General features: G+C 40.5%; 1 protein-coding gene across 1 annotated transcript in view; it reads left to right on the forward strand.

Annotated features, from left to right (window-relative positions):
- Positions 1 to 445: 445 nt before the first annotated feature.
- IPPK (inositol-pentakisphosphate 2-kinase) overlaps positions 446 to 26,002 on the forward strand; it is a gene marked incomplete at its 3' end in the record, with an annotated part of 30,761 nt that continues 5,204 nt past the window's right edge. The window contains exons 1-8 of the mRNA XM_082004862.1: positions 446 to 532; positions 14,852 to 14,899; positions 20,468 to 20,563; positions 21,372 to 21,438; positions 23,952 to 24,073; positions 24,502 to 24,591; positions 25,198 to 25,256; positions 25,686 to 25,758. Coding sequence (XP_081860988.1) covers positions 452 to 532; positions 14,852 to 14,899; positions 20,468 to 20,563; positions 21,372 to 21,438; positions 23,952 to 24,073; positions 24,502 to 24,591; positions 25,198 to 25,256; positions 25,686 to 25,758 — 636 coding nt within the window. The 5' untranslated portion in view covers positions 446 to 451. The remainder of the gene's footprint in view (positions 533 to 14,851; positions 14,900 to 20,467; positions 20,564 to 21,371; positions 21,439 to 23,951; positions 24,074 to 24,501; positions 24,592 to 25,197; positions 25,257 to 25,685; positions 25,759 to 26,002) is intronic.

Below are 26,002 nucleotides of genomic sequence, written 5' to 3' on the forward strand. Positions count from 1 at the left end.
GGACGCATAAAAAGCACTTCGGTTCTGGGGGAAGATGCCTTCCTTCCCCTTCCCCCCCCGGCCCCGCTTCTGCTTAGCAGCCTCTGAAAACCGGTCCCCCCAGGAGGTGGCAGGACGGACGCAGGGCCGGGGCGGTGCGGGAAGGCCGCGGGGCCGGGGCCGGCCGCTCTTGCCGTGGAGGGGGCCTCTCCCGGGGCTGCGCGGCTGAGGCGGGACGAAGGGAGGCAGCGGCCTTCGCTCTCTGCCCCGCTCAAGCATGGCGGCGGGCGGGGCTGCCCGGCTCTAAGATGGCCGCGCGGGGCGGGCCGGCACCCCCCGCCCGCCTCTCCGGCGGAGGGCGGGACTTCCTGCGGCGGGGCGGTGCGCAGCCGCGATGGTGGCGGCGTGAGCGCGGCGGGCCGGCGGCAGACACCGTCCCCACGGGGCGCGGCGGCGGCGGCTCGGGCCGGGCATGGAAGTGGAGAAGATGGATGAGAACGAGTGGAAGTACCATGGGGAAGGCAACCAGAGCCTCGTCGTCTCCCACTGCCAGGTGCGGGGGTGGGGGGGGCTGCGGAGGGTAACGGCCGGCAGCGCGCGGGCGCCCCTCCCCCGCCCCGCCGGGCCCGCGTGAAGTGTCGCCGCCCGCGCCGCCGCCGCCCCCTCGGGGCCGGGGGTCTCCGTGGGAGGGCGGGGAGTCCCGGCGGCAGGGGCCCTGCCCGGCGGGGGCCCTGCCCGGCGGGGGCCGCCCGGGCGTGCGCCTCCAGCTGCTCGGGCCTCTCCTGCGGCGGCAGTGGCCGCCCGGCCCCGCCGCCCTCCCCTCCTTTCTCTGCCGAAGCAGTTTCCCGTGCCGGTCGCGGAGCGTTTGCCCGCTGACGGGAGCGCGCGGGGAAACCGCGCCCGTCCTTCGGCAGAGAACGGCAGGCGCGTTCCTGGGTTCTCCCTTACGGCTCGCCTGGGCTTGGCGGTGGAAGTAGAAGGGAAAGCAGCTGATGCCGAGACAGCTGTCGTCTGGAAACGGGAGTTGTGAGAAGTCCTGAAAAAAATTCCCTAAGAAACCGGGCTGGTCCCTTCATCCCTGTGCACGGATTCACCTCTCTGGGGGTTCTTTGGTTGTTGTGGGTTTTTTTTAAATTTAAGAAAAAAAAAAAAGGTAGTAAAATAGATTCAGCATTTTGGTGAGCAGTAACGATTAAATGAAGCTATATCCAGTCAAGCAGATACTGTGTCAGTTCTGTATTCTTGCCCCACTTGTACCTATATTATCTACTTAATATATTGTGATATGTGTCCCTTGAAGGAGTTCATTCTTTTTCGAAAAAATATTTGTGGCTATTTTTTGCCTTAAATATATATTTGTATTTCAGTTCAAATTCTGGTATGGATCTGCCACAGAACGTTCATGGTACTTCACAGATCTAAAACCAGTAAAGCCAAAATGATAAAATATACTCTTAATGGGGGGGGGGGGGAAAGTCTACAAGAGTTGAATCCTGAGAACCTTTTTTTTTTTTTTTTTTAATAAAGTCTAAATGAATGAATGAAAACACTGGATTCTTTTGATATCTGTTTTCTGGATTATAAGCATAAACTAGATGTAAAAAATACTAAAATATCAAGTCTGAGAAAATGCTGGAAATCTTACAGTGCTCTCCAAACGTTGAGGGGCACTTCTGTGGCTCTTGTGTCTGTCTTCTCTTTCTGTATATATAAAGTATTTTTAAAAGATACTTTTTACTACAAGAAGAAACTGTATGATTTTGTTTGTTGTCTAAATTTTAGCTTTGAAGAAGACAGTTTAAAAAATACTCAGTCACTGGATGGTAGGGATCAGAACATGTAATAGACTAATGGTGATGTAACTGTGATATCTTGAAAGACGTGGAAAGTGAGGAAGTCTGCCAGAGATTCAGAACAGCTGCTGTGTCAGTTTTCTGTGTTAAAAAGATGCTAAAACTTTAAGAGAGTGTAAAAGTAAAAAAGATATGATTTTTCTTTTATAGAATTATCGAATCATTTAGGTTGGAAAAGACCCTTAAGATCGAGTTCAACTGTAAACCTAACACTACCAAGTCCACCACTGTTATAGACAGCTTTGAACCAGTAAAGCTGGTGTCTTAGAGCTCTGTGTCTACTGATGGTGAACGCTTGTAAAACTGGAGTGTATGAAGTACTGTTTAGATGCTAATTTTGTGCCCTTAGAAACAGGACGTGCTTGCATGATTAATCATCGTTCTTGTGATCTGATGTCAAGTCATTTTCAGGTTTGTGTGAACAGGACAGCAGCATAACTAAGGCAGTGAATTTCATTTTATGCTTCATTCTGTATCTCTTCAGTTCATCTTTTTTGTGTCCAAATGCTAGTAGGAGGGACAGCGATTTGGTTGTGGCAATGGAGACATGAGTGGATGCTCAGATACAAGCGCTGAGGTTGTAAGTGAGATGCCAGTGTGGAACTGTGTGTGTGCTTGTTGTTTCCACATTCTCCCTTTTGACGTGTAGTAGTATTTTGGAGCGTGGGGAGGAAGCTTGTCCCTGTCTGTAGGTCTGATCCTCTCTTCCTTGCTGCTTCTGGAAGATCTGAGAAGTTTTAAAAAACAAAACACCAAAATAAAATAAAAAAAAATTATACCTGTCCTGGAGAAGAGAGTAACCAGCTTCTTTGCCCTTTATGAAGTGAGATCTAGGGAGTTTTGTTCCTGCCCTCTGGACTGCTCTTTGAAGCACTGATAACAGGGACTGTGCAAGTTCCTGTATCGAGCACAGGGTGTTTGGGCCAGGGTGAGCAGGCAGCCTGGATGGATGCTCTTGTACTTGATTGTGTGGAGTGTGTCTGGATTGAGGGTGAAGAGTAGGAGGAACAAGGGGTGCGTCATCAGTTCATGGTGCTCTTGTGTGTTTAAGACTATGTTTATTTCTTTGGTTTGCTCCAGTCCCTGTGTCTTTCCCTTTAAGACATGAATGTAACACACTGTTTAACCCAGAGTTAGTACAGTACCAAAATTAAAAACTTGGTCATAGAAAAGTCACATGCCCGACTAATAGCTCTGCTAGTGATGAACTGATAAGCCCTAGATGCAGGCAACATGCAACTGTTTTTTCCAGTGCCTTTGAATGGTGGCATATAGACAAAGGTTTGTCTGACAGTCCGACGTTGGCATTCTGTGGAACATGCTCCGTTGTTTCAGTGAAGGCGTTGTGAAGTACTGCTTGATGTGCTGTTGCCACTTACTGGTTATTAATCCTGCAGAAAGTGACAGTGATGAGAGTCTCCCTGTGTGCCTGTGCGCCTACGGCCTGCCGAACGCTGTACAAAATGAGCGGCTGAAATCACTGCAAGTGCATCTCTGTTCTTTATTTGTGCAGTTAGGAAGAGAGGACTCAGGCAGGTCAATGGGTCTCTCCTTACAGTGGTAGTTTTACGTAGTGACTTTAATTAGTTCTCCAGTGTTTAGAAAGTGATCTGATGAATAAAGTTGGAATGCCTGACAAGCATTTACAGTTACCATTGTTATCTCTGGAGCTGCATGCTTTCTTGGTGCATACTCAAACGTTGGCTTTCATGGCTTTTTAAATTTTCACTTCTGATCAATCTAAAATTCTGTAAGACATACAATATTACAGTACAAATTTCTCTGTTGATAAAGCTTTCCCTGTTGGTTTTTATTGCAGCTGTGATTAAGTTAATACAAATTGAAACTGAATTGTGGTGAAAATGCCTTTGTATAGTCTTGCAGCCTTTTTTATCTTAAAAAGAAATAGACTTGTATAGTCTTGCAGCCTTTTTTTCTCTTAAAAAAGCAGCATTCCTACTTCCTTGATTTCAGTGAGAAATACAACTGGCCACTCCGTTTGGGTCCTGAAGACAGTGCTTGAGATGTTTGGAAAGATCACTCCGAAGTACAGAAAACCCGCAAGTTCATTCAGGCAATGTCTGTATGATCCTTCTCCATTGGTTGCAATTTTGAACACTTGATTGAATCATAGTATCCTTTTCAAATAACTCGCTTGCTGCCCTTCACACCATACAGCCCATTGTCTGGTCACTTGTTCTAGTTGCTGTCTCAGAGGTGTATGAAGTGCTGCAGTAAAGGTACAGCTCCACAAAACCTGAATCAAGCACTATAGCAGATAGCCAGGCGATTTAGAAAGGGTGCTTCTTGCTCCCTGCATTTTTATTGGAGTGACGCTCTTTCTGCATCAAGTATGGCTTCTGATTTAAAAAGAGGGCTAAACCATGCTTTCCCTCCTCTCTACTCTTGAGCAGCAGAGAGGGTTCAGAGGAACTGCTGAAGAACAGTTATCTTCTTCTAAGCTGTTGATTCTCGCTGTGGTGGAAGATACCTAGTTTTTCAGAAGTGAGCTGGAAGTTCTCATTTGTGGTTCTGCATTTTAATCAGTTGTTTTGTCGTACAAGAGACACTTAACACCTCATTTCAAAAGGCTTCAGGACATGTTTGTAGAAAGTAATGTAAGCAACTCCAGAAACAATGACTTGTATTTCCTTTCACTGTCGAAACATATGCTTGCAATATCCAATTTTTGCTTTATGAGATAAAGTATGTACATTCCTCCTGTGCGTCACTGTGGTTGTTTTCTACTTATTTTTATTTTTTGCGTGTTGGGATATTGTGGTAACCAATTCATTTTAAAATACGTTTGAAAACTAAGCCTGTGTTTCAGCGTGACTACTGAGAGGTGGTACAAGAGAAGAGGAGGGTTTTTTTTTTCCCCCCCAGCTTGTTTTTTATTCGATGAGATGGTCTAGAGGAACCCTGATGTGTGCTTGCAAAAGGTTGTGGTTTGTATCTTCAGATGCCTTGATTGTTAGTAATAATCTACTTCTTGCCTTGGAGTGCTTGCAGCTCTAACAGATATCCTTGGGTTTTGTTATGGGACTTAATTAGTAAATGTGTAAACTGTCTCCAGAGCATATGTAAGCTTGCAAAATAGAAAAGGGAGAGGGAAGGTAGAGGGAGAAGGTAAATGAAGCAGAGCCAAGGAGACTGGGTGACGAAGTCAAGTGAGGTATCAAACTTGCAGAAGATTCCCAAAGTTGTTGCCTGTAGTAAGTGAATAATATCTGGCTCTGCATTGAGAGACCTGGGTTTTTTTTCCTTTTTTTTTTTTTTTTTTCCTTTCTCCTTTGAGACATACAGGTAAAGGTGGACGGTGTCACAGTGCTGCTTCCTCCAGCATCCTTCCTGATCCTTGCTCTGGCTTTGTAGGGGACTGTGGAGAGGAGAGGTCGCTAGAAGAGAAGGGCGTCTGTTGTTTTAACATTAGTCTTTGATTTTGCTGTATCTGTAGCTGCTTCTGCTGGCAGCTGCATTTTGATGGCTGCAGAGCGTGTGCAGAAAGACACTTTCTGCATATATAGGAGATGGATTTGGTTTTGTTTTTTGAAATAAAATAATTCTACTTATGAGGGAGTGCTTTGTGTCAATCAGGCTAGATACTTGTTCCTAATGGTGCTTTTGTAATATGAAATTGTTTTCCTGTGCTTGGTTGGTACGTTGGTTTGTTTTTAAGAATAATGACAAATTATTCTTAATGGAAAGTTTTGTCATAATAAACTTACTTTGAGAGAGGACAATTAACAAGATTGTATGTTTAGACATAGGAGTTTTTGCTGAAAGAGTGAAAAGCTTATGATCAGAATTACTGGCTAGCTGCAGCTTTCCTATTTGGTCTTGTTTGGCAGGAAAGGAGTGATGCCGATCATTAATTGCTGTTTTGTTGAGAGAATCTTCTTAAGGCACCTTTTCTGATGATGTAATTTTGTACAAGTTCAAAAACCAGCGTGTCCTGTTTCTTCTTCCATTGTTCTTCTATGTGAAGTTGGCTGAATCTGTTTTGTCCTGTTGAAATTAATGTCAGTAAAGTATTGCCCCCCAAACTTCCAAGTAATTCCTGAGAAATTCCAGATCCTTGACCATAAAGTGGTTTTTGTTCAGTTGTGTTCTGATTTTTTGTTTAGTTGTGTTCAGTTTGGGTTTTTCTTAATGTCTGTAGAATAGCGAACTAGCATCTATGGAATGTCTTGATTTCAAGGAACTATGGAATAGACTGCCGATTCTTATATTAAAGAACCTTCAGGTAGGGGAAGAATACTGAAAACTAGTTGCTGTTCCTTCTGAGTATAAATACAATAGCTTATTAATAATGGCCTTCTCTGAATATTGCTCTGATTTAAAATATGGGCAAGTTATGGTGTCTTGTTTTTTTCACAGTAAAAATTTAATCAGAGAAGGTAAGATGCAACTTGTATTTATTTAGTCTTATGTTGACTAATAGGAAAGACATAGTTTTGGTAAGACTTGAACTTAAACATTTTTGTATCCTCGAGGAGATTTTTCTATTTAAATTCCAAACCTGTGCTGATTTTTATTTCCGATGAATTTTATGCACTGGATGTATCCACAGGCTTCACTAAGGCTATGTGAAGTGATAGCAGGAGGAGTTTTGCACCTGGTTCTGTAGAATTTTCTGGAGGAAGCAAAACTTACATGTGAATGAGTTGGCCTGAAATTCCATCATGAACTTTAACGGGGATTAAGGGCCATTAAAACCTCTTCTGCTTTTTTCTAGTTTGTAGGGCATTTCTTCAACCTGGTTGCTCCAGCACTGTGTTCTTTTGGGAGTGTACATATCTAAACATTGTCTAGGTTAAAAAACCCCACACCTGCACACCCTTTGCCTACTTAGAAAAAGGATGAGAAAACAGATTGATGACTAAACATACAATATTGCTTTGTGCCTTATTTCCTAGTTGTAATTGCTTTTTATTATTTTATTGTAAGCAAGCAGAGGAGCTTCTGCCCAAATTTACTGAAGCAAGCAGCTATAAAAACCAGTTGAAAAGCCAAGTATGCGATCAGGGTGTGTCATCAGTGGGAAAGAAAGGAAGAGATGTCTGCCTTGCTGTAAACAACAATTAAGTTTTTAGGAACAGGAGGCAATCACCAGTTTGAGTGGGAATTTGGGACCTTTTGTGGCACCTGTATGGAACTATGTTTCCTTGTGTTAACCTTGGTTAACTGATATTTAAATACACATCTATGGTCACTGGAAAAAAAAAGGAAGACAGTTTTGTAATTGTATTTGGTTCTTTGCCTAAACTGGTACAACGGTGATTGTAGATGTCATAATTAATTGGACTAACTCTACTTGAGTACAATCTACAAAGCTTTTACTATAAACAAAGAATTAAAAGTTGGAAGCACTTCCAGTTCTGTGGATTAGCTGCAAAGCTTTTTTTGACCCCCTGAAAAGTTGACAGTTTGATTCAACATCTGTATAGAATTTTAAGTCTATATTGGGATTTCAATTCTGTATTGCACTAGTGTAGTTAAACTTACTTTCTCCTGGGCTTTACCAGGTTTCTGCCCTGAAAGGATGCTCTGAATGCAGTACAGGTTAGTAGTATCTTCTAGAAAGTGAAAGGGAAGGGGGCTGGATGTAGAAAGGGGAAAGAACAGAAAGGCAGCAATTAAAAAATCTTCTGGTCATATTAGTGCCTCAGGTTCTGAGGATGCAGATGGAAAACGCAGCATGTGTGTGGAAGGAGGTGGGAGACAGAAACACTGCGAATCTTAGGTCTAGTACTCATGACAATACTTTTTTATCAGAGGTGTCGTCTTGTTTTGCTAATAATAGATTGTTGGAGCAGACTTGTCCTCTGGTGACTTTCTTTGGAAATTCAAACTCCACTTTATGTCTGGTGGTTTGTGTTTATGTTTGGTTTGTGGTGGTGTGTGTTTTTTCTTTTTTTTTTTTTTTTTTTTTGAGTGACTTTTGAGAATGCTGAAGATAGACGAGCTCAGAAGGTAGTTAGACTTGATTAAAAATGGTCTTGTTTTTTTCTGTTTGGATTCTCAAATGAGTTTCTTTTCACAGTTGATGAGATCAAGTCATTATCTAAAGAGCATTTGTTTTTTTGTCTGAGTGTTTGCTAAAAGCTGTGATGGTGGAGTTCCTAAAGACTACACGTTGCCTTTTCTGTGCTGCACATGTATTTTCCCTCAGTTGACAGCAGTAGTGAGTTGGTTGCTTTGGGGGAAATAACCTGGCTGACACGTAAGCTGTGTAGGAGTGGTCAGTCTAATGGCCTATTTTATCCACTCCTTTCGTTCTTTCCTCCCTTCCAGCCTTACAGCGGGTGTTTTCTTTGCCTCAGTGTGTTATTTCTGAGACACGCAGTAATTGTGTTCTGACCTCCTGTTTTTTCTCGGGAAGGAACAGAGACACTGCATTTGATTGAACAGTTGCCCAAGACTTGCTTAGGTTTCTTCTAGCTGAGGTGTTCAGGATGCTTGGAATTACTAACTTGTCCTAACTCTCCATTTTATTACTTAACCTCATTTGAATCCCTCTTACTGTTTTGACTTTTTATTTCCTCCTCTCCCTATTAATATTTTCCTGAAATGCTGTGTTTCCCCAACAAAACAGAAGCTGGAAGTTGGATGTTGCTGATAGGCAGAGGTTTAAAGCAGTTTAACAGAAGGAAGGTTAGTACTTGTGTTTGTGTTCTTGTTGGTATAACTCACCTGTTTGACAGATGGATGAGGTATTTGGTACTCTGTTAAATGTTAAGGACCAGTTTTTTTTTCTTGCTTGTTTTTAATGGCTGTGATGTCAGGGACCTGTACCGTGTTACCCAGACTGTAGTAATGTATACTATATGTATGCTAAGGGCCAGGCATCCATGGGTTTATTCATTCTGTTCTCTCTCTGGTATGTGTTTCCACTTACTACCTGTGGGTGTATCACTTGATATCATTTCAGGTACTGTGATTAGGTGGCTTAGCTGAAGGGCAAACATTTCCTTCTTATTCATGGCTGGTGCAATCATAAAATTCTCTTGGAATTGGTACTGTCTGCATGTTGCAAGGTTATACAAAGCTTAGCTATAAAGTGAAACCTGAGTTAGTGATTAACTATCATGGGAATCTAGATCATAACCAAGCAGGGAAAAAAAAAAAAAATATGATGAGTACCTGAAGTCTGATGCAAGCCATGAGCTCTATGCTAAAGAAAACAAGTATTGTGGTGGTGTTTGCTTCCAAATAATGGTTTAAAATATTGAATGGTGTCAAGCCAGGTGCTATGCCAGGAATTCTTAAGGGACTCCTATGCTTAAATGAAAGAGTATTGTTCCGATTTTTGAATGCTTCCTTGCACTTTGTGTGAGGAATTGCTAAACTTCCTCTACACTGGCAGGAAAGGTAGCTTTCCTCACTTTGTTTTGTGTGATCTTATCCACCTCATGCAGAACAAAACTGTGTTGGAAAACAGTACTTGTATACAATATTACTATGTGCACTTCACTCAAAAGCTGCAAAATTTTCCAGTGCTTAGTTTGTTTTCATCTCCCACATCCCTCCACATTGCTCAGCATGCTGACACCCCGGATGAGCAGACCTTTAAAAATGTCGTGTTGAGTATCATAAAGGTAAGCTTTGACTGAAGTGCCTGTGCAGCGTGGAGGGCGTGTTTTTACTGAGTTTTATTAGTTCTCAGAAGAAGGAACTCTCCTCTGTGCAGCTGTCTTTTCTGGGATGTGAAGATGGCACCTTTTTGTCTATTTGCCTCCTTCCCAGAAACTGCATTTTCTGAATAGAAAACCATTGTTTTCTGTTTAAATCCCTCAGACTAGAGTTGAAGGGGCTGTAGAATGGAAATTTGGAATTAAAAATGTCGGAATAATTTTTTTAGTTGGTATATACTGCATGCAGCTCCAACGTGCTACTGCAGAAATAGCTTAATATCAGCAAAATAGTTTTGTAGTTTGTATTTAGTATCATTGAAACTGTCATTAATTAGTATTTGCATATCACTCTGTTAGTAGGGCTTGAGTAGTGGTTCAGTGTAGTTTAACCCCTCTCCCTCCCTTTGAAATTTAGGTAGAATACACTTTTTGTAGGTGTCGTTGCTGTACGCTGTTGTAAATCCACTATGATGATGTTGCGTTGAATAACTGCAATGGTGGTAGAAGGTTTGGCATACTTAGAGCTGCGCTTGGTAAGCTCTTGATAGCTCTTTAGGTTCAGCAAAAGACAATGAATTAAACAACTGGCTTTTACTGTATAAAGAAATTCAAGAGCCTTTTCAGGCACCATTTTCTCTAAAAGCAGTCGACTTCATATCTTCATCTCCTTAGGCAGTAGTTGGTGGTGGTGTGTGTAGTTGGTTGCAACAAATAATACAGTAGTAATCGTTGGGAAAGATTTTGTTACTAGTCTTTGAGAGTGTTTTCCCCCATGCTGTTTACGATTAGGAGCTTGTGACTTTTAGATGGACAACTTTAAAACAAATGCGGGTTTTCTTGTTCTGCTTGTATATTGTGTTCCTTTTCAAAGTAAATGTATTGGCAGCAGAGTACAGTAGACTGGCAGGTAACTTTGTGCAGTAAAATTGTGTATAGTGCTTACAAAAATACCAGTGAGTTTTCAGATACCACAATTTATGGGAGGGTGTGGAGTGAGGGACATGAGGGGCGTGGGAAGGAGGGTGGTTTTCCTTTCAGGACTTACAAAGTTGCTTCCCAAAGTACCTTGGTTGCTACCAATAGGTCTTGTATATATGAGCATGAGTTGGTAATCAACTAGGTATGAATCTTTTCTAGTTATACTGGGCAGTTGTAGAACTAGATGTTAGAGTAATGCTTTGCCTCTAGAAAAAACTTCACGTGTGCTGTTTATAATAATAATAGAGTAATAACAAATGACGTGAACCTGCTTATTTGGAAAAGCAGAAGCTGAAGTGATGTTTCCCAGGCTTTGTGTTTGAACAGGCTAATTCTTCATATTTTCACACAGCAGCTTATTTTAAAACCATGTCAGCTGGAACAGCAGAAGGTTAATACACACCTTTCTATACTTCTAAAGAATTTTACTAGTATTTCAGCTTGTTTTTATACACATTTTTGTATTTCTTTCACTGGTACCAGCTCTTAAACAGATTTTGTTAATAATATAGCAAGAGACAAAAGCTTGTAAAAAAAGTCAGTGATGCAAATGAGGTTTTTCTCTGAAGTAGAATATCAAGATTATTGATTTGCCCCAATTGTGTTTTACTTGTGAAAGCTCCCCAGTTCAGGAATCCTGCATGATAGCTTTATCATATGACAATGAAGTTTAGAAGACATTTTTGAAAAATACAAGGCCAATATCAAACATCAAGCTGTAAAGAAGTAAATGTAAGCTTTTATCCTAGTTCCGTAATGCTGCTGCCTGATCCAAAGTACCTGGATTGAGGCTGGTCATACCAAAGTACCTTTGGCCTAACTACCAAGGATTACTTTGTTTTTGGATTTCACTAGGTAAGATTAAACTAATAGCTGTAGTAACTGCTTTGGAGAAGAAAAATTCTTGCAGGTAACTTTCTTGGCGACTAAGACCAGCAAGCTATTTTTTCCCCAAGATACATTAGGACAAAAGTTGTGCGTATGCATCTGTGTGTTTCTGTGATGCCAGTGACTGAGTACATTTTCACAGCCCCTCCCACAGCTTCTTGTTTCTTTATTGGCAACCATTAACTTCCAGTTATGATTTAACTCAAACAATTGTTCCATGATAGGGTGCAAAAGAAGTGTTTGCCTTTCTTGGTGGGACCTTAAGCTTAAGCCTGGAGTCTCAAAACACTGTGGTTTGCGATAGTGCTCCTCCAGAACCTAGGCTCCTGATGGCCTCGTCTGGGCAGCCGAGCTACTGTGGATGTGTTTTGAGAGACATGAGTTCTGGTAACCTTGTTGCTATTGTTTGAGTTTTTTCTAACAACTGGAAATGGTGGTGGTTGTAGCCCCGCTATGGTCCTGGACACCAGTAAGAACATTGTTATCTCTTATCAAACTACTGTGCTCTCATGTGAGAGTCACACTTAAGTTCTTTATTTGGAGAGTAAGAGCAGTCATGTTTGATAGTCTGATGGATTTTTTTTTTTTAGTCTTTTGTCACTAACTGATACTGAACATACTTGCAGGGAAAGAGCTGCTGGATTTAAAAAAAAAAATTGTAGACAGAATTCTTCCTTTGAATTTGCTATTTTTCTAGCTTGTCTTGCTGCTTCAAAGGATTTGAAGCCTCTTAATGTTTCATGAGTTACATTTGCCTCCCCCCATGCATTGTTGTTTTCTTTTCTCTGCTTGATTTTGCAGCCTGGGTTTTTTTAAATTTTTTTGTCTGTATGGGACTAGTATCCATTAACTAAACACTTGGTAATAGTGTGTTGATGGAAGTGGTGTTAAGCAGTGGAAGGGCTTAGAGAGGTGTCTGTAAAGAATGAAATTCAGGGACCATTAGGATCTAGTTGATCTGATTCTCAAAGTGCTAAGGAGTAGTGACAACCTCTTAAGAAATCTGTTCTCTTCTGGATTTGGGCCATTCTTTTGCATGTAAATAAGCATGTTACGTCTTTGATGTTCAATCTGTAAATATAAAAAACTAAGGCATTTAAGATAACTGACAAAAAACCTCCTGGCAACAACCACCCACAGTATTTCCAAGTAAAGAATTAGTCAAGTCAATCAGTAATGCAATAGCATGAAAAATATGGACCAGTATTTTCAGCAGTAATGATTCTGAAGCAGTTGGCATCTTTGGCATCTGATGGCTTAACCTGTGTACTGTGGCAGTATATTTGTGTAACCATGTATTGAATTGCACAAAGGGATGGATCTAGCTGAAAACTTGCCCCCAAAAAAGAAAAAGTGTTTTTGCTTTTTACTCCGCTCATCCAATAGCCTTACTAAGGCACGGTATGGGCTGACTGGTTGAAGTGCACCTGTGACTGAAAAGTTTTGTTTGAACTTTGCTCTGTTTCCTTTGATGTCTTTAGACAAGCAGGGTGTTCTTCTTCGGCCAGATATAGTTTTGGTCACTTTAGCCTGGCATGCCTCTTCAGAAATGATTTGGTAATGAACAAATACTGTAGAGAACCCTGTGAGAGCATTCGGGTTTTCCAGAGCGGTGGTTGGAAGCTTGTTGGCTGGGAACTGATTAATAGGTGAGTTATCTACAACACCCTTGAAAACTACAGGATCAAGTTACTGAATTGATTAGAGTGATTATCAGATCACTCTTATCACTAATCCACTTATGAATATTTAAAACAGGGGATCCAGACAGTTGAAACACTATAAAAATAACATCCTGCATACACAGAGGGTACAGGCTCATCAGACCTGAGCTCTGCTGTCCATGTGTAGGTTGTAATGGAAGAAAAAGAGTGTCACCCAGCAATCTTGTCAAATCCAGGTGACTATAATTAGTGTTCACTGTATCGACTTTGTTGTTGTTGTGACACTTACGCTGTTTAGATACTGCAGGACAAGTTGAATCAAAATTTGGCAAAGTATCCTTTTACCTGAGAGTGTTTTCCAGATATGGGTGAACTATGAGATTTGTGCTGGCTTGAGGCTTTTTAGATATTGAAGGAGCCATTTCTGGGTTTTGCTAGCAATGTCTGAATCCGCATCTTGTTTTGTTAGTATTTTGGATTACATGTAGTCATCTGTTTTTGCTTTTCCTCTGCTCTTTCTCTACACGTTAGTAATTAAAGATAACTGCAGCTCTCTCCCACTCAGCACTGTCCAGAGACAGCTTTCAGCCCTGAAATGTGGAATATATCTGGTCTGTCATGCTATGGGAGGTTTGTTTTTAATGGCGAGTCATTTGGTAGGGAAAAAGCTTAGATTCCATAAACGTGAAGTGTAACTATGACATTTTGTCTGCATTATCTTTGTTGGAGAATCTGAGTGTTAGCACCTTTTTCATAGTGCTTTAAATAGAATGTAGTCCTTTTTGGTGTGTCTAGGAAAGGTCCAGAGAGACTGAGAGACCAAGAGGTAACTCCAGAAAACAATGCTCACTTCCACCTACTGTGGTGCCCAGTTGTTTTTATCCACATCTTATCTGAATAGGCTAAAGTGCATCAGTGGGAGTAAATATCTTGAGGAGCAGATATTTAGACTGATTAATCTGAGGGAGGTCTCTGTGTTGCCTCAGCTAGTGAGGCTGCGGGTTCCTTAATAGTGTGTCAAAATTTGATTTTAATACAAAAAGTCTATTTACCAAGTGTAATGGTTAATTTGAGCAAGATTTTACTGAGCAAAAGTTACTTCAGGTGACTTCTGTGATGGAAGGCTTAAGGAGAAAGGCTTAATTTACTTAAGACATCCACAAAATATTTTTATCTGAATTCTTAAAAACAAAGGCTGAGGATGTTTTTAGAATTTGTGTACTTTGAAAATTTTGAATTGTTATAAAATTTGATAGAAATTGTAAAAAGGACAAATTAGTGAATTTTTTTTTTTTTTTAAAGGTAAAATATTCAGAAACCTGATGCATTTGTCCATGTGTTGATGTTTACTTTTTGGAAGTTTGGAAGTAGCAGGTTTCAGTGTTTATAAGTACAGCTGTATAGCTACAGCTGGTAACTGCTAAGTGTCTCCTTAATATTTTGTAATGCTGTGCTGATGCTGTAGATGCAGATGATGTCTAAGTGAGTCTTGCATTTTTTTTTTTCCCTTTGGTGCAAAAATGATAAGGGTGATTTTCTGTTTGTTTGATGCTGTGTTTTACCAGATTGTTAGATCAGTGCTAGAAGTTAAGGGATTATTTCCCCCGTACACTTGGTGACTACAAGCGCAGAGTGGCTGCTTTCTTAAAGTGATGGCAAGTTTGGGAACAGACATTGATGTATTTGATTTCAAGTTGAGTGAAATAACCATCTAAAATGCCTATTTTGCCTTTTTTTTTTCTCCCTTGATTTCTCAGATGAGGTAGATTGGGGAATCGGACGATTGTGCTGTTCAGAAATGATGATTTACTTAACTGCTAATAAAACCATATTCTTTTCTGTCTGTCTTCAGCGCTGCGTGGTGCTGCGGTTTTTGAAGTCCCCCCCAAACCAGAATAAGGTAAGATTCAACATGTACTGTTGGTGAAAGCCCCCAGGTAAGCTAATAACCAGTCTGAAGAGAAATGGGAAACCTGTGAAAGAACTGAGCGATAGGGGTAAGAATAGGGGGATGTTTTGAAATACGCTTGTGTTTCAGGAATTTTGGCAACAGGAGGAAATTTGAGGTCCTCTTAGATAATTAAGATTATGTGACTGCTGATATCAAGACCTTTGTGCGGGGCAGGTTGTATGACTGTGATGCGTAGAAGGTACGGCTTTCTCTAAGGATAGTTGTGGCAACGGAGAAAGTGTTAATGTTGCATATCAACGCACAAGAGTGCGGCGATGCTGAGGAAGAAACGAAAGACTCACAGGACTGGTGCCATGATAAAGGTCTGCGAAAGTAGCTAAAAAGCCATGGCATTTGGACAGAGATATGAAATATTCACAGAATAGCTTTTGTCAATGAGTGATTTTAGTGTCCTGTGTGTTGCAAAAAGAACATGGCAGGACACAGTCTGCCAGTTTCTTGGGCTGTGGCAGGAGGTTTTTCTGCTTGAGAAGGAACTGAAGCAAGTTACCTTAGATTTGCTTTAACAGGGATAAAAAATGATCAAGAATCAAAGGTGAAGGGGAAAAGCTCAGTCTCAACACAGTGCTCCAAAGGAAAAAAAAAAAGAGCACAAGAGGCAGGAGGTTCAAATGCTGCCATTTTCTCAACCCCTTGAGTAGTCTTCAGGGTGTGTTACTGGAAGGAGAGGGAATGGCTTGAGTTACGGCAGCTTCTGAGATATGGCTTTGTGAGGCTCAGTGGCAGACTGTTCTGATGAGAAAGAAGTATAAAAAGCATTATGGCTGTACTGAGAGCTGGGGAAAAGTGCTTAATTTTAGGAAAAAAAGAAAACAGTATGAATGTAAAGTAAATGTATAGGAAGGGCGGTTTGCTTTAGATGAGGAAGATGAATGAGAAATATGTTCACTTTAACAAGGGACAGAAGAGAAGTTTCTAAAGTAGATCAGAGGAAAGTAAAACCCATGGACACTGTACATATGAGTTATTTGATGGCCTTTCTGCTACTATTTTACTTGAAAAAAAGTCTGGTAAAACTAAAATGTGATTCAGATAAGTTTTTGATCTGCTTATAGTGGCAGGATTTAAAAAATGTGCCCTGTGCTTCTGTAGTAGTCTGAGATAATGATGTTTAGAGTTTTTACGAGAACAGGGAAGAATCCAGTGGATTGGAAGAAAGGAAAACAGTGCCTATCTCAATTTTTAATACAGCAAAGGAGAATTAGACCACAAGTTTAAGTTAAAAAAAAAAACATTCCCCCTCCCCCCCGAAAACCCAGTCTATTGCCATTTATTTAAGAAAACAAAACACTGAGTGCCAGCCTTTTTTTCTTTTCTTTTTTTTTTAAAGTCCAAAGAGATTGTTGCATAGTAATTGTTTGTAAAACTTGACATAGTATGACAAAGTCACAAAGGAAGCCAGGAAGTGACTTTTCACAGTTACCCACCACTGTGTTGAAGTTGATAATACTACTGGGGACTGCTTTGGCATGCATGTAGTTTTTTTGGATTGGGGTAGCGAAAACACAAGGGAAAAAAAAAAAATCTCCTGGGCATGGTGTTCTGTTACTATTTGAACATTGCTCAGGCTCTTGAATGTTTTTTTTTTGGTGTTTTTTTTTTTTTTCCCCCTGCATAATCAGATTAGTAAAATCGCTCAGAATCCTACCAAGCGTAGAGAAAGATCGTGGTAGGTATTCCTGTGGGCTGTAGCTGATGAAGCACCAAGAGTTTGTTTTTTTAGAAACTGTTAGCAAAACTTCCATTTGGAGTTGCCCCAGACAGGCAGGCTTCTCTCTCCTTACTGTTGTAGCGGCAAAAAGGCTATTTGTGGATGCACGCAGTGGCAGAGTGTACCTCTGAAAGCCAACCTTTTAAACAGTGTCTTAAGTTCACGCTCTGGATTGATAAATTCATGCTACCAGAGCAAACTCCCCTGTTAAGTCTAGAAGTGCTGCATTTTGAGGAGAGCTGGCTTGTGGCCTGCTCCAGCATTCTGCATTTGCCCTGTATTGTGATTGTGTGGACTTTGTGATATACAATCCCTTCTGGCTTTACCCTCTAAACAGAAGACTATGTAATTTGAATATATTATTCTGGTGATTGATTTTTTTTTTTTTTTTTTAAAAAAAAAAAAAAGAAGGATCAGTTTTTCTTGGAGCAGAACAGAAGACTAAATGTTTATCTTCAGATCTGTAAATGGGTCCTGGAGAATCAGTGTTTTGGGACAAACTTGGATGTAGCAACATAACAGCTGTAGAGGAGAAAATGTTTGTGTGTGGTGTGGTGGTTTTTTTTTTTTTTTAAGGTGTAATCTATATTCCTCACCAGTATGAGATGAGTTAGGATATCAAGTGTAATATATCTGTGCATGATGTTGTAGCTCATCTGATGTAAAGAACTCTGAAAGAAGCAGTTGAAGGAAAATATTAGTAAGATGCATACTGAAATTCAGATGTGGACAAATGCGTCTCAGTCTCTGCTGCTTAGCTCCTTTGGAAGAGGTAAAGTAGTCTGGATGCTGCTTTGTATTGATACTGTTTGGTTAGGAATTTGGGACTAGATAACTTGTAGTTAAACAAAGTGGTGTTACTGCAAATTGTAATCTTACTGTTACAATCCAGTGTTTTAATGAAAAATACTCATAATCAATAATGTAACTCTGAGGCTTGCATTTCTTGAGTAGAAAGTCAAGTGTCAGGACTTGTGGAATGATTCTAATTGCATATTGCTAATTTTAGTAAATGAGTTTTCTGCACGAATAAATTTTTTTCCTTTTTATTATATAGAACCTATTTGATGAGTTTTAGTGGTTTGCTAAATGAGCTGGCGGTAATGACGGGTCCTTCAAAAGCTTTTCATCTTCATGTTTTTAATGTTGAAAGGTGATGCTCCAGTAGCCTGTTGTTTTTTGCTGCTTGCTTAGAGTATATCAAATGTGCTTGCTCTTAAAAGGAGGTGAGTAGGTGTCATAGGCTTGATTTGTAATTTTGAAGTTATATTGATCTTTTTACCTGGTGAGTCTTTTTTTGTAGTAGCAGTAAATGTCCCGATTTTCCGAAATGCTTATTTCCCATTATGTGTGTATATACGTACATGTATGTTAAAAAAAAAAAAAAAAAAGGCCTGTGGGTACTGTGTACATCAGCAGACTAGGTCAGAATAACCTGCAAGTGGGAATTAGCTGAGATTTCTCTTACTGTACGAATGATGCAACGTTCCTTCTCACCATTAACTTTGTGTAAGTTAAAGAAAGGGTTATGTTGTCATTAAAAGGGCAGAAACCTGTATATGAATTGAAGTCTTGCTATAGTATGTGCTCAGAATTGCTGTTTCCCACTTCATCAGGTGAGAAAGATGCCTATTATAACTATTGATCTTTTATATTGATGGGGGATGGTCCCCGCTGCAATGTAACTTCCTCTTCCCCAGCCTGCAACAAATGAAACCTGAGGGAAGATGGATGCAGCGCGTTTGCAGCTTGCTCGGGGTCAGAGCAGGGGCTTCCCAGCTGTGGTCTCCTCTGCCTTCTGGTTCAGGGGGGTGAGGGAGCTGGGGCTGCCGGCGGCTGCCTGTCATGGACCTTGGAGTGTTCAGCAGTAGTGGTGGGGGCACTGGCCTTCCTGGGAAGCGCAGATTGAGCAATGCGGCTCTAAAATACCCTTTTGCATACCCATGTGGGTGGCCTGCTCGCACATCTTGTTGCCTGTTAATTATTTTTTCTTAAATACACTTCTTTAGACCAAATGACTGCAGTTGAGAGAGATATTCAGGCATCATGGTGTGTGTCTTGTTCTAAGACTCAAGCAGTGGAAGATTGCCTGTTGTGAAGAGACTCCAAGCTTATTTTGGCTCTCTTAAAAGGATTCAGAGAGCGCCATTCTGAGAAACAACTTCACATACAATATGCCAAGCATTTTAAAGAATAAGCGCTGTCCTGGCCTTTAGAGAGTGATGGAAATGCTGTGTAAGCACTTTGGAAAAATTGTACTTTCCCTACTTGCTCCAAAGGATTGGGTTTTTTGGTTAGTGCTTTGCGTACGTAAGTAAAAGTATGTAGTATGGTATGTTACTGAGGTAAGCGTATAGCAATGTATGTTACTGTAGCGACTTTTCTTTCTGAGAAACATTATTGCGTATTGTAGTACTGTGTATTGCTGCTTCACACTGGAAAATTAATCCTGCTAGAGGAAGGGTTTAAACTTGGTATGTAGTCTTAGCAGACCTGTGTTACAGCAACAGACTAATCTTCCTTAGTCCTACACAACTTGTGCAAGTTTCTTACGGAGCAAACCCTTCCGGCTGGGAAAAAGATCTACCTGTTATGATGGTATTATAAAGCAAAGTTAGTAAGATTGCCTGGTTAGTGACAATCTCCTTTTACCTATAAACATTCTTAATTTGTGTTGGATGTGGTCTTTCCTCCTTTCTCTAGACTTCGCCATTATGTGATATTCTCCTAGCATTTTATTTGCTTTTCTCTGGTCTGCTTGGTGTGGGGTTTTTTGTTTTGTTTTGGTTTTTTCTCCTGCTCGTGTTGTTTTTCCTCTCTGATATTTCTAACTTGGTCATGAGTGTTGCACTTTCTCTCCCTCCACTGTTACTTAATCTGAAGAGTAACTGTATATGGTTCAGTGCTTTATAGTGTACAGTGCTAGGCAATGTAGTGGTTTTTCCAGAAAAGCTTTGTGTTACAAAGGACGCTGAAGCTTGGAGATTGGTTCTCTGCACTCTATTTAATTGTTACTATAGACAGAGTGTGCTGCAGTGCTGGGAATGGGGGAACATTGTTGTAAAGCTGCTCTGCTAGCTCTTTAACGAGCAGCAGCCTGTCAGAGTCAGACCGCACTGATGTCGCTGTCCTGCTTCCAGCACTCGTTTAGCTTTGTTTCTATCTAGCTTGGCATTTTTGTCTTGGGGAAGAACTTTGGTGTTTCCTTATAGACACATAACATAAAATTAACAGAAGATGACACTATAGTAAGATTTTTCATTGTCTGGGGCAGGATTTGGCAAATTCTGTACCTGTTCATGGAGAGGTTTGTCACGTGGCTCAGTCTTTGCAGCCATTCTCTTCCAAATCTCCAGCCGAAGTATTTTATAACACGCAAAGCCTCTCCTGTACTTCAGCAGTTCGTAGGAAGGCATGCTGTGTATCTCTCTTGACTATTACAGTTCTCTGAGCTGTTTTAAGAATAATGGCCAAAGACTGAGTAGATCTTGGGTAACCCTCCACTCTTCCACCTTTTTCATTTTCTCTGTCCTTTTCCCCTTGAAACTTAAGGAGGAGAATCTCTTCTGGCTGTTTCCGTGGTTATCACAGCCTCTCAGACAGCAGTAGGGAAATGGATGTAGCACATGTTTCATGTGACTTGTTTAATTTCAAGGTGCACTGACCTACCACACTCTGTGGAGCAATTAAGGTACTTTGCTAAATCACTGACTAGTATGTGTTTGTATTCTCGAGTGTTGTTTATCATTATTTCATAGTTAAATTACCATGTTTCTGTCTTGCAGACTTCAGAGGAAATACTACACCATCTGCAAAACATTGTAGACTTTGGAAAACATGTCATGAAGCAGTTCTTTGGGGAGAACTATGTTCACCATGGGGTAAATGTTTTATTCATAAAATAAATGGCTTATGCATTGTAAACACTGAAGGGCTTTAGGGAACACTGAATACCAGTAAAAGGAATTAATAGGGTTTTCAGATATTCTCAAGCAAGATACGCACACAAGGAGCATTTGGATGAGAACAAAGATCCTGCTCTGTGCTGATTGGGTTGTACTCTGTGGTTTGAACTATTTCAGGCTCCTAATGAGAAGAGTGGTCATTTCTTTGCCCTGCACAAGGTGAGAGGTGTGAGAGGGAGAGAGATTTTGAGACTAACTGCAAAACAAGGGGAGAAATCTGGTTCATGTGAATTGTCTAGGTTTTTGTGCAGACAGAGGTAACCTTTTTCCTTACCGCTCACTCTGTTCTTGAGGGCAGCCAGATCTAGTCAACCGAACATCAGATACCTGAGTGAAAAAGGTACACCTTCTCCTGGAGCTCAAGTTACACAGTTCTGCCTCGGAAGGGTGGGATGTGAGACATGGGACGGGATGAAATGGGACTCTGTCATTTGTGAAAAGGACAAATGATGCAGGTTTCTTCATGCACATTAGACTTTCACTGAAAATGCTCCTTCTCATGCATTTATTTAAATTAGGTTTTGGTTTTCATAGTGGAGTAAGTATTGCATGTGATTGCAGGTACAGGTCTTCATATAGATGGTTAATCAGAGGGAGAAGCTGCTGACTGTATAGTGTAATGTGCTGTTTTTAACATCCACTGAACTTCGGTATTCCATTTTAAGACCCCTAAACTGGATATTAATTTTTGTGTTGAAATATATATGTGTGTTTTTTTTAATAGGAAATTATTCAACTGCCTTTGGACTTCGTAAGACAGCTCTGTTTAAAAATTCAGCCAGAGAGGCCAGGTAAGTGCCAAGGATAGCGTTAGAGGGGGGCCTGCCTCAAGCTGTAAAGCATTATGCTTTATTGTAAAGTAAAAAAGCACCATGCCTCAGAACGTGAGGAGACTTTTTTCAATATTTAGACAATGACAAGTTGAAAATTTGTTGTGAAAAAATGAGTGTGTTCTAGAATTAAAAGTTGTATCTGATACTAGTTTGAACAAACTGGGGAAGGGGATCCTCTGTAAGCCTGTGTTTGTTAATTCTTGAAGAAGCTTTCACCCTGCTGTGAAGTCTTTTATAAAAAGTCAGTGAGGGAGGTGGAAGATGAATCCTGAAATAATTGTTTCAATTCCATCAGTTTCTTCTGGACTGTGCAGCAGAGCTTGGAAGGAAGATGCTTTCAGAAACACCCCACTAAATTGTCTTGTTTTCAGTGTTAGTATTTCACTTGGGGCTAGGCATCTTGTGTCCTGTGAGTCACAGCGCTCAAGCAGCGTGCAGCTTAACATTCCAGCTTTTCACGTCTCTCTCTGCTGATAGCTGGCATGTCTCATTGCAAGGGGTTGCAGTGTTAGAGGCTGTGCTGCCTTTAAAGTTTCGGAGCATCTCTGAGATATGGGGCTGTGCCCTGACTTCTCCCCACTTTTACATGGTGCTCTGGGGTCCCTGCCCAGCAGTGAAGTGCAAGCACGTTCTTTGTAGTCCTCTTGGACAGGTGGGGATTAAAAGGGACAAGCATTCAAGGTAAGCGTGCATTGACCTTGTGAAACCTTTCGAAACGTGCTGCAAGACTCAAAGTTTGGCAGTCTCTGACGCACTCGGTATGAAGCGAAGCGCTACAGAATTTGGTGTTGTAATTCTTAGCAACACTTGGGTGCGTTGATCTTCTTGTATGGCTAAAAGTACAGTGAGGTGTAGGCTCTAAAATGGGCAAAGAGAAAATGTCCCTCATGGTCCATTCATCTTATGTTCTCAAATGTTGTTGAGAATGGCCAGAAACTCCTGCTTTAGCAGAATTCCTTAAAGAAAAATGTGGTATTAAATTCTTTGGTAACTGTAGCTAGTACTTTGATGCCTTTTGATCCAGGAAAAAACTGAATTAATTTACAAATAGAGAGCAGAGGACACTTGGCCTCACCTTTTGGAGAAACAGTTTCTGGCACTCTGGAAAAACTAAGGAGAGTAAATAGTGTCTAATTGATGATACTCTGGTAGAAGTGAATGATAGAATTTAGTTTTATTTCTTCAAGTTAAATTTTGTGTGTCTGCAGCTCGTGGGAATTTCTTTACAGGGAGAGATGTGGTTGTGAGGAGCTGGCCAAACAGTATTTCTTGCTTTCCAACAGCAAATCTCACTGTTCATTTTTAATGGGATTTTTTTTTTTTTTTTAAACCCTGAGGAAAGAATTTCCTTTATTATTACCTTTCACATAAGCCTGTCTAACTTACGTAGGAACTTCTCTAATACTTCACATTTCTGTGTCAGTCTGATTTGGCAAGTGGCATTCAGCTGAACGTTGGATGTACTTTCGCTTAAGTTTAGAAAAAGAAAACAAACACCAGCATTTTGTGGGAGAAAGAAGGTTTCTTCTTGCTCATCGTAGTGAAGTACAGCATGTAATTGCAGGCTGATGCCTAATGAGGCTTCCGTTTCTGAGATATTTTCTTTTTCTATTGGAATATATTTTTCAGAATGGACATTTTTCTTAGCAATGGAAACTATAACATAACACACGTGTTTGGTATGTCTCTCTAGTAACACAGATATTTGAAAATCTAGATGTGTATGTTCCTGTTAAATTTGAATTAAAATTTCACAGACCTTTCTCTGTCCCAAAGAATGCCTATGGAGGGAGGTTATTTAAAGGCTTTATTTCCATCATGTCTTTTAATCTTAGTCTGAAACCATTTTGCTACTTTGTGTCTTCTCAAGATTATATTAAAAAATGCCATTTTTAAAAGGATGGTCTTAGCAGAGGAAATGTTCGAAGTTGTGAGCTTGTGAGGAGGTGGAAGCTGACTTTTGCTCTTCTATGTTCCTTTTTGACTACTTGTTATTTTGATGTAAACTCTGGAATGGCTAGGAAGAGACTACCTAAAGACTGAGGAGTTGAGCAAAGCCACTTGCAGGTTCTCTTTGAATTTACAGTTTCTCCTGAACTTCCGAACAATTTACGATATTCCTGCTGGTTTTCACTGATTCCTCTTGACTAGACTGAGGGTAGTTGATGCAGTTTTAATAAGCAAACCTGAGATCGCATCTTGGAAGACAGCAGTAAGTCTCTTTACCTTGTTGGCCACTTGAATGCACTCCCTGGCTGTCAGGAAAGGCTGATACCTTTCTGGGATGAGCTGGAAACTGTCCATGAAAAGCAGCTCTTGAGACACTCTGTATGCCTGTGGCTGTTTTGAGGAAACTAAAAACAGGTGTTGATAATGGGGAGGGCAGATTTATGCAGGTGCAAGATAGTCTAAAGCCTACTAAACCCTGTCCTGTCTTTCTACGTTTGTGTTGGGTTTTTTGTTTTCCCCAGAGTCACGCTGTGATAAAGATATGGACACTCTTAGCGGTTACGCAATGTGCCTTCCTAACCTTACCAGGCTGCAGACCTATCGTTTTGTGGAACACCGGCCAATCCTCTGCATAGAGATTAAGGTAATGAATAGGAGAAGATCCTTCTGGGGGGTTGGTTTGCATTTGTTAAGTACATACTGACCAGAGCAGTTTCCAAGGAAAGTAGCCGTGGGATAAGGCAGAACTCACTGCTTTCACTGTGACCCATAGGATGAAATGTCCCCCTCCCTCTTCCAATTCCTTGCCTTTCAAAACTTGGGAAATTCCCAGATATTACTAGGCTTTTTTGTAGGCCACAGCTGTTTTGTGTGTCCTTATTTCTTAAGTGAGGACTCTAAAATAATTTGGAATACTATACAGTGACATATATTAAGCTTTTAAGTGTTGGATGTTGCCTGGTTCATTTGGGGTTTTTTAGTTTCCTTTAACTGTAAAGATTTGCATATTGTATGCCCTTATATAAAGAAAAAAATTTATAGTTACAATCTTTTTTTGTTTGTTTGTTTTAGCCAAAATGTGGCTTCATTCCTTTTTCCAGCCATGTTTCACAGGAGATAAAGCACAAGGTGTGTCGTTACTGTATGCATCAGCATCTAAAGGTAACCTTTTTTTTTTTTTCCAGTCATCGTGCCTTCCTTTGACTGTACTGTGCTTTATTTGCTATTCCAGTCTTGCTTTCCTGTTGAAACTCGTGTGTTGTTGCTCAAATCTCTGATATGATTAAAGATAGTAGGTGGATATGCATCTGAGTTGCTGGGTGTGAATCTGTTTAGCGAGAGATGGAACAAGTTCTGTGGGAAGCTGGAAGCAAACAAATACAAGCTGAGGGCTTTTAACGCTATTGATTGCGTAAACTCCAATGTAAAATTTCTTTTCAAGCACAGCTTACCAAATGCATGGTGTCATGAGCATGTAACACACAGAGGATTCATTTGACTAATGTCCTTTACGTGTCTGAAATCGTGTAACTGTGCCTTAATCGTAATGTAACATGACCTTTCTCCATGTTTTCCATTTGGAAATGCAATTTGAGTGACTTGAGCGCTAAATATGATGAGGAGGCCCCCTAGTAGTCATGTTCAAAAGGTTTTAAATGTTATGGGGCTTCTGAAGACAGGATGTTAGTGCCACACACCTGACTTAAAATAACTGGAGTCGTTATTCCAGAAAGAGTGATTAACAGCAGTGGTATGGGTTTTCAACAGGTAGCGAATGGAAAATGGAAGCGACCAAGTAAATACTGCCCATTGGATCTCTTCTCAGGGTAAGGAAGTGCGTAACTTGAGTTTATGTTCTTGTCCAAATACCTATGTTGCAGATTCCTCTCAGATTACTTTGACTTTCACTGTAGTATTAAGGATGATCTATGCCTGCTTGTCCGACTTTTACAGGGGATATTTCTGGTGCTATTTACCTGTTTACACCTATTTCAGGAATCAGAGTTGCTTGTTAATGTACCAGTGCCTTTTGCAACATAACATGAAATTTAAGAGCTGTTTAGTTTACTCAGATTCGAAGTTCTAATTGCAAGTAGTTACTTTGTCTTTGCAGCGACTTCAGCATGAGTAACACACTTAATGGCTGTGTTCAGTTCAGGTGTGCAGTTCTGATTCCATAGAGCCCTCCAGGTGTGTGTGTGTGAATATCGAAAGGCTGTGATAAAATATTCTTGGTTTTTTTTTTTTCCCCCTAGAAATAAACAGAGAATGCACTTTGCTTTGAAGAGCTTATTACAAGAGGCACAGAACAACTTGAAAATATTTAAGGTAAACAATCAAATCTCTCTCTTTGCTTTTTTTTGCCAACACCAAAAACCAGGAAAATTCTTAGTTAGATTTCAGTTTAGGACAGGTAAGTAGTAATTTCCCAGAACTATAATTAGTCTGAAAGAGTCGCCAAGGAACAACTAATAGAAAAGGACTTTTAAAGATGACCAAAGTTTCAAAATTCTATGTGCTTCTTCAGGAGGAAGAAGATAGAGAACTTTGCATGTGCTGCAAGTATTTTTTT

The sequence above is a fragment of the Phaethon aethereus genome, assembly GCF_964289735.1.
Source record: "Phaethon aethereus genome assembly, chromosome: 11".
Taxonomy (NCBI): Eukaryota; Metazoa; Chordata; class Aves; order Phaethontiformes; family Phaethontidae; genus Phaethon; species Phaethon aethereus.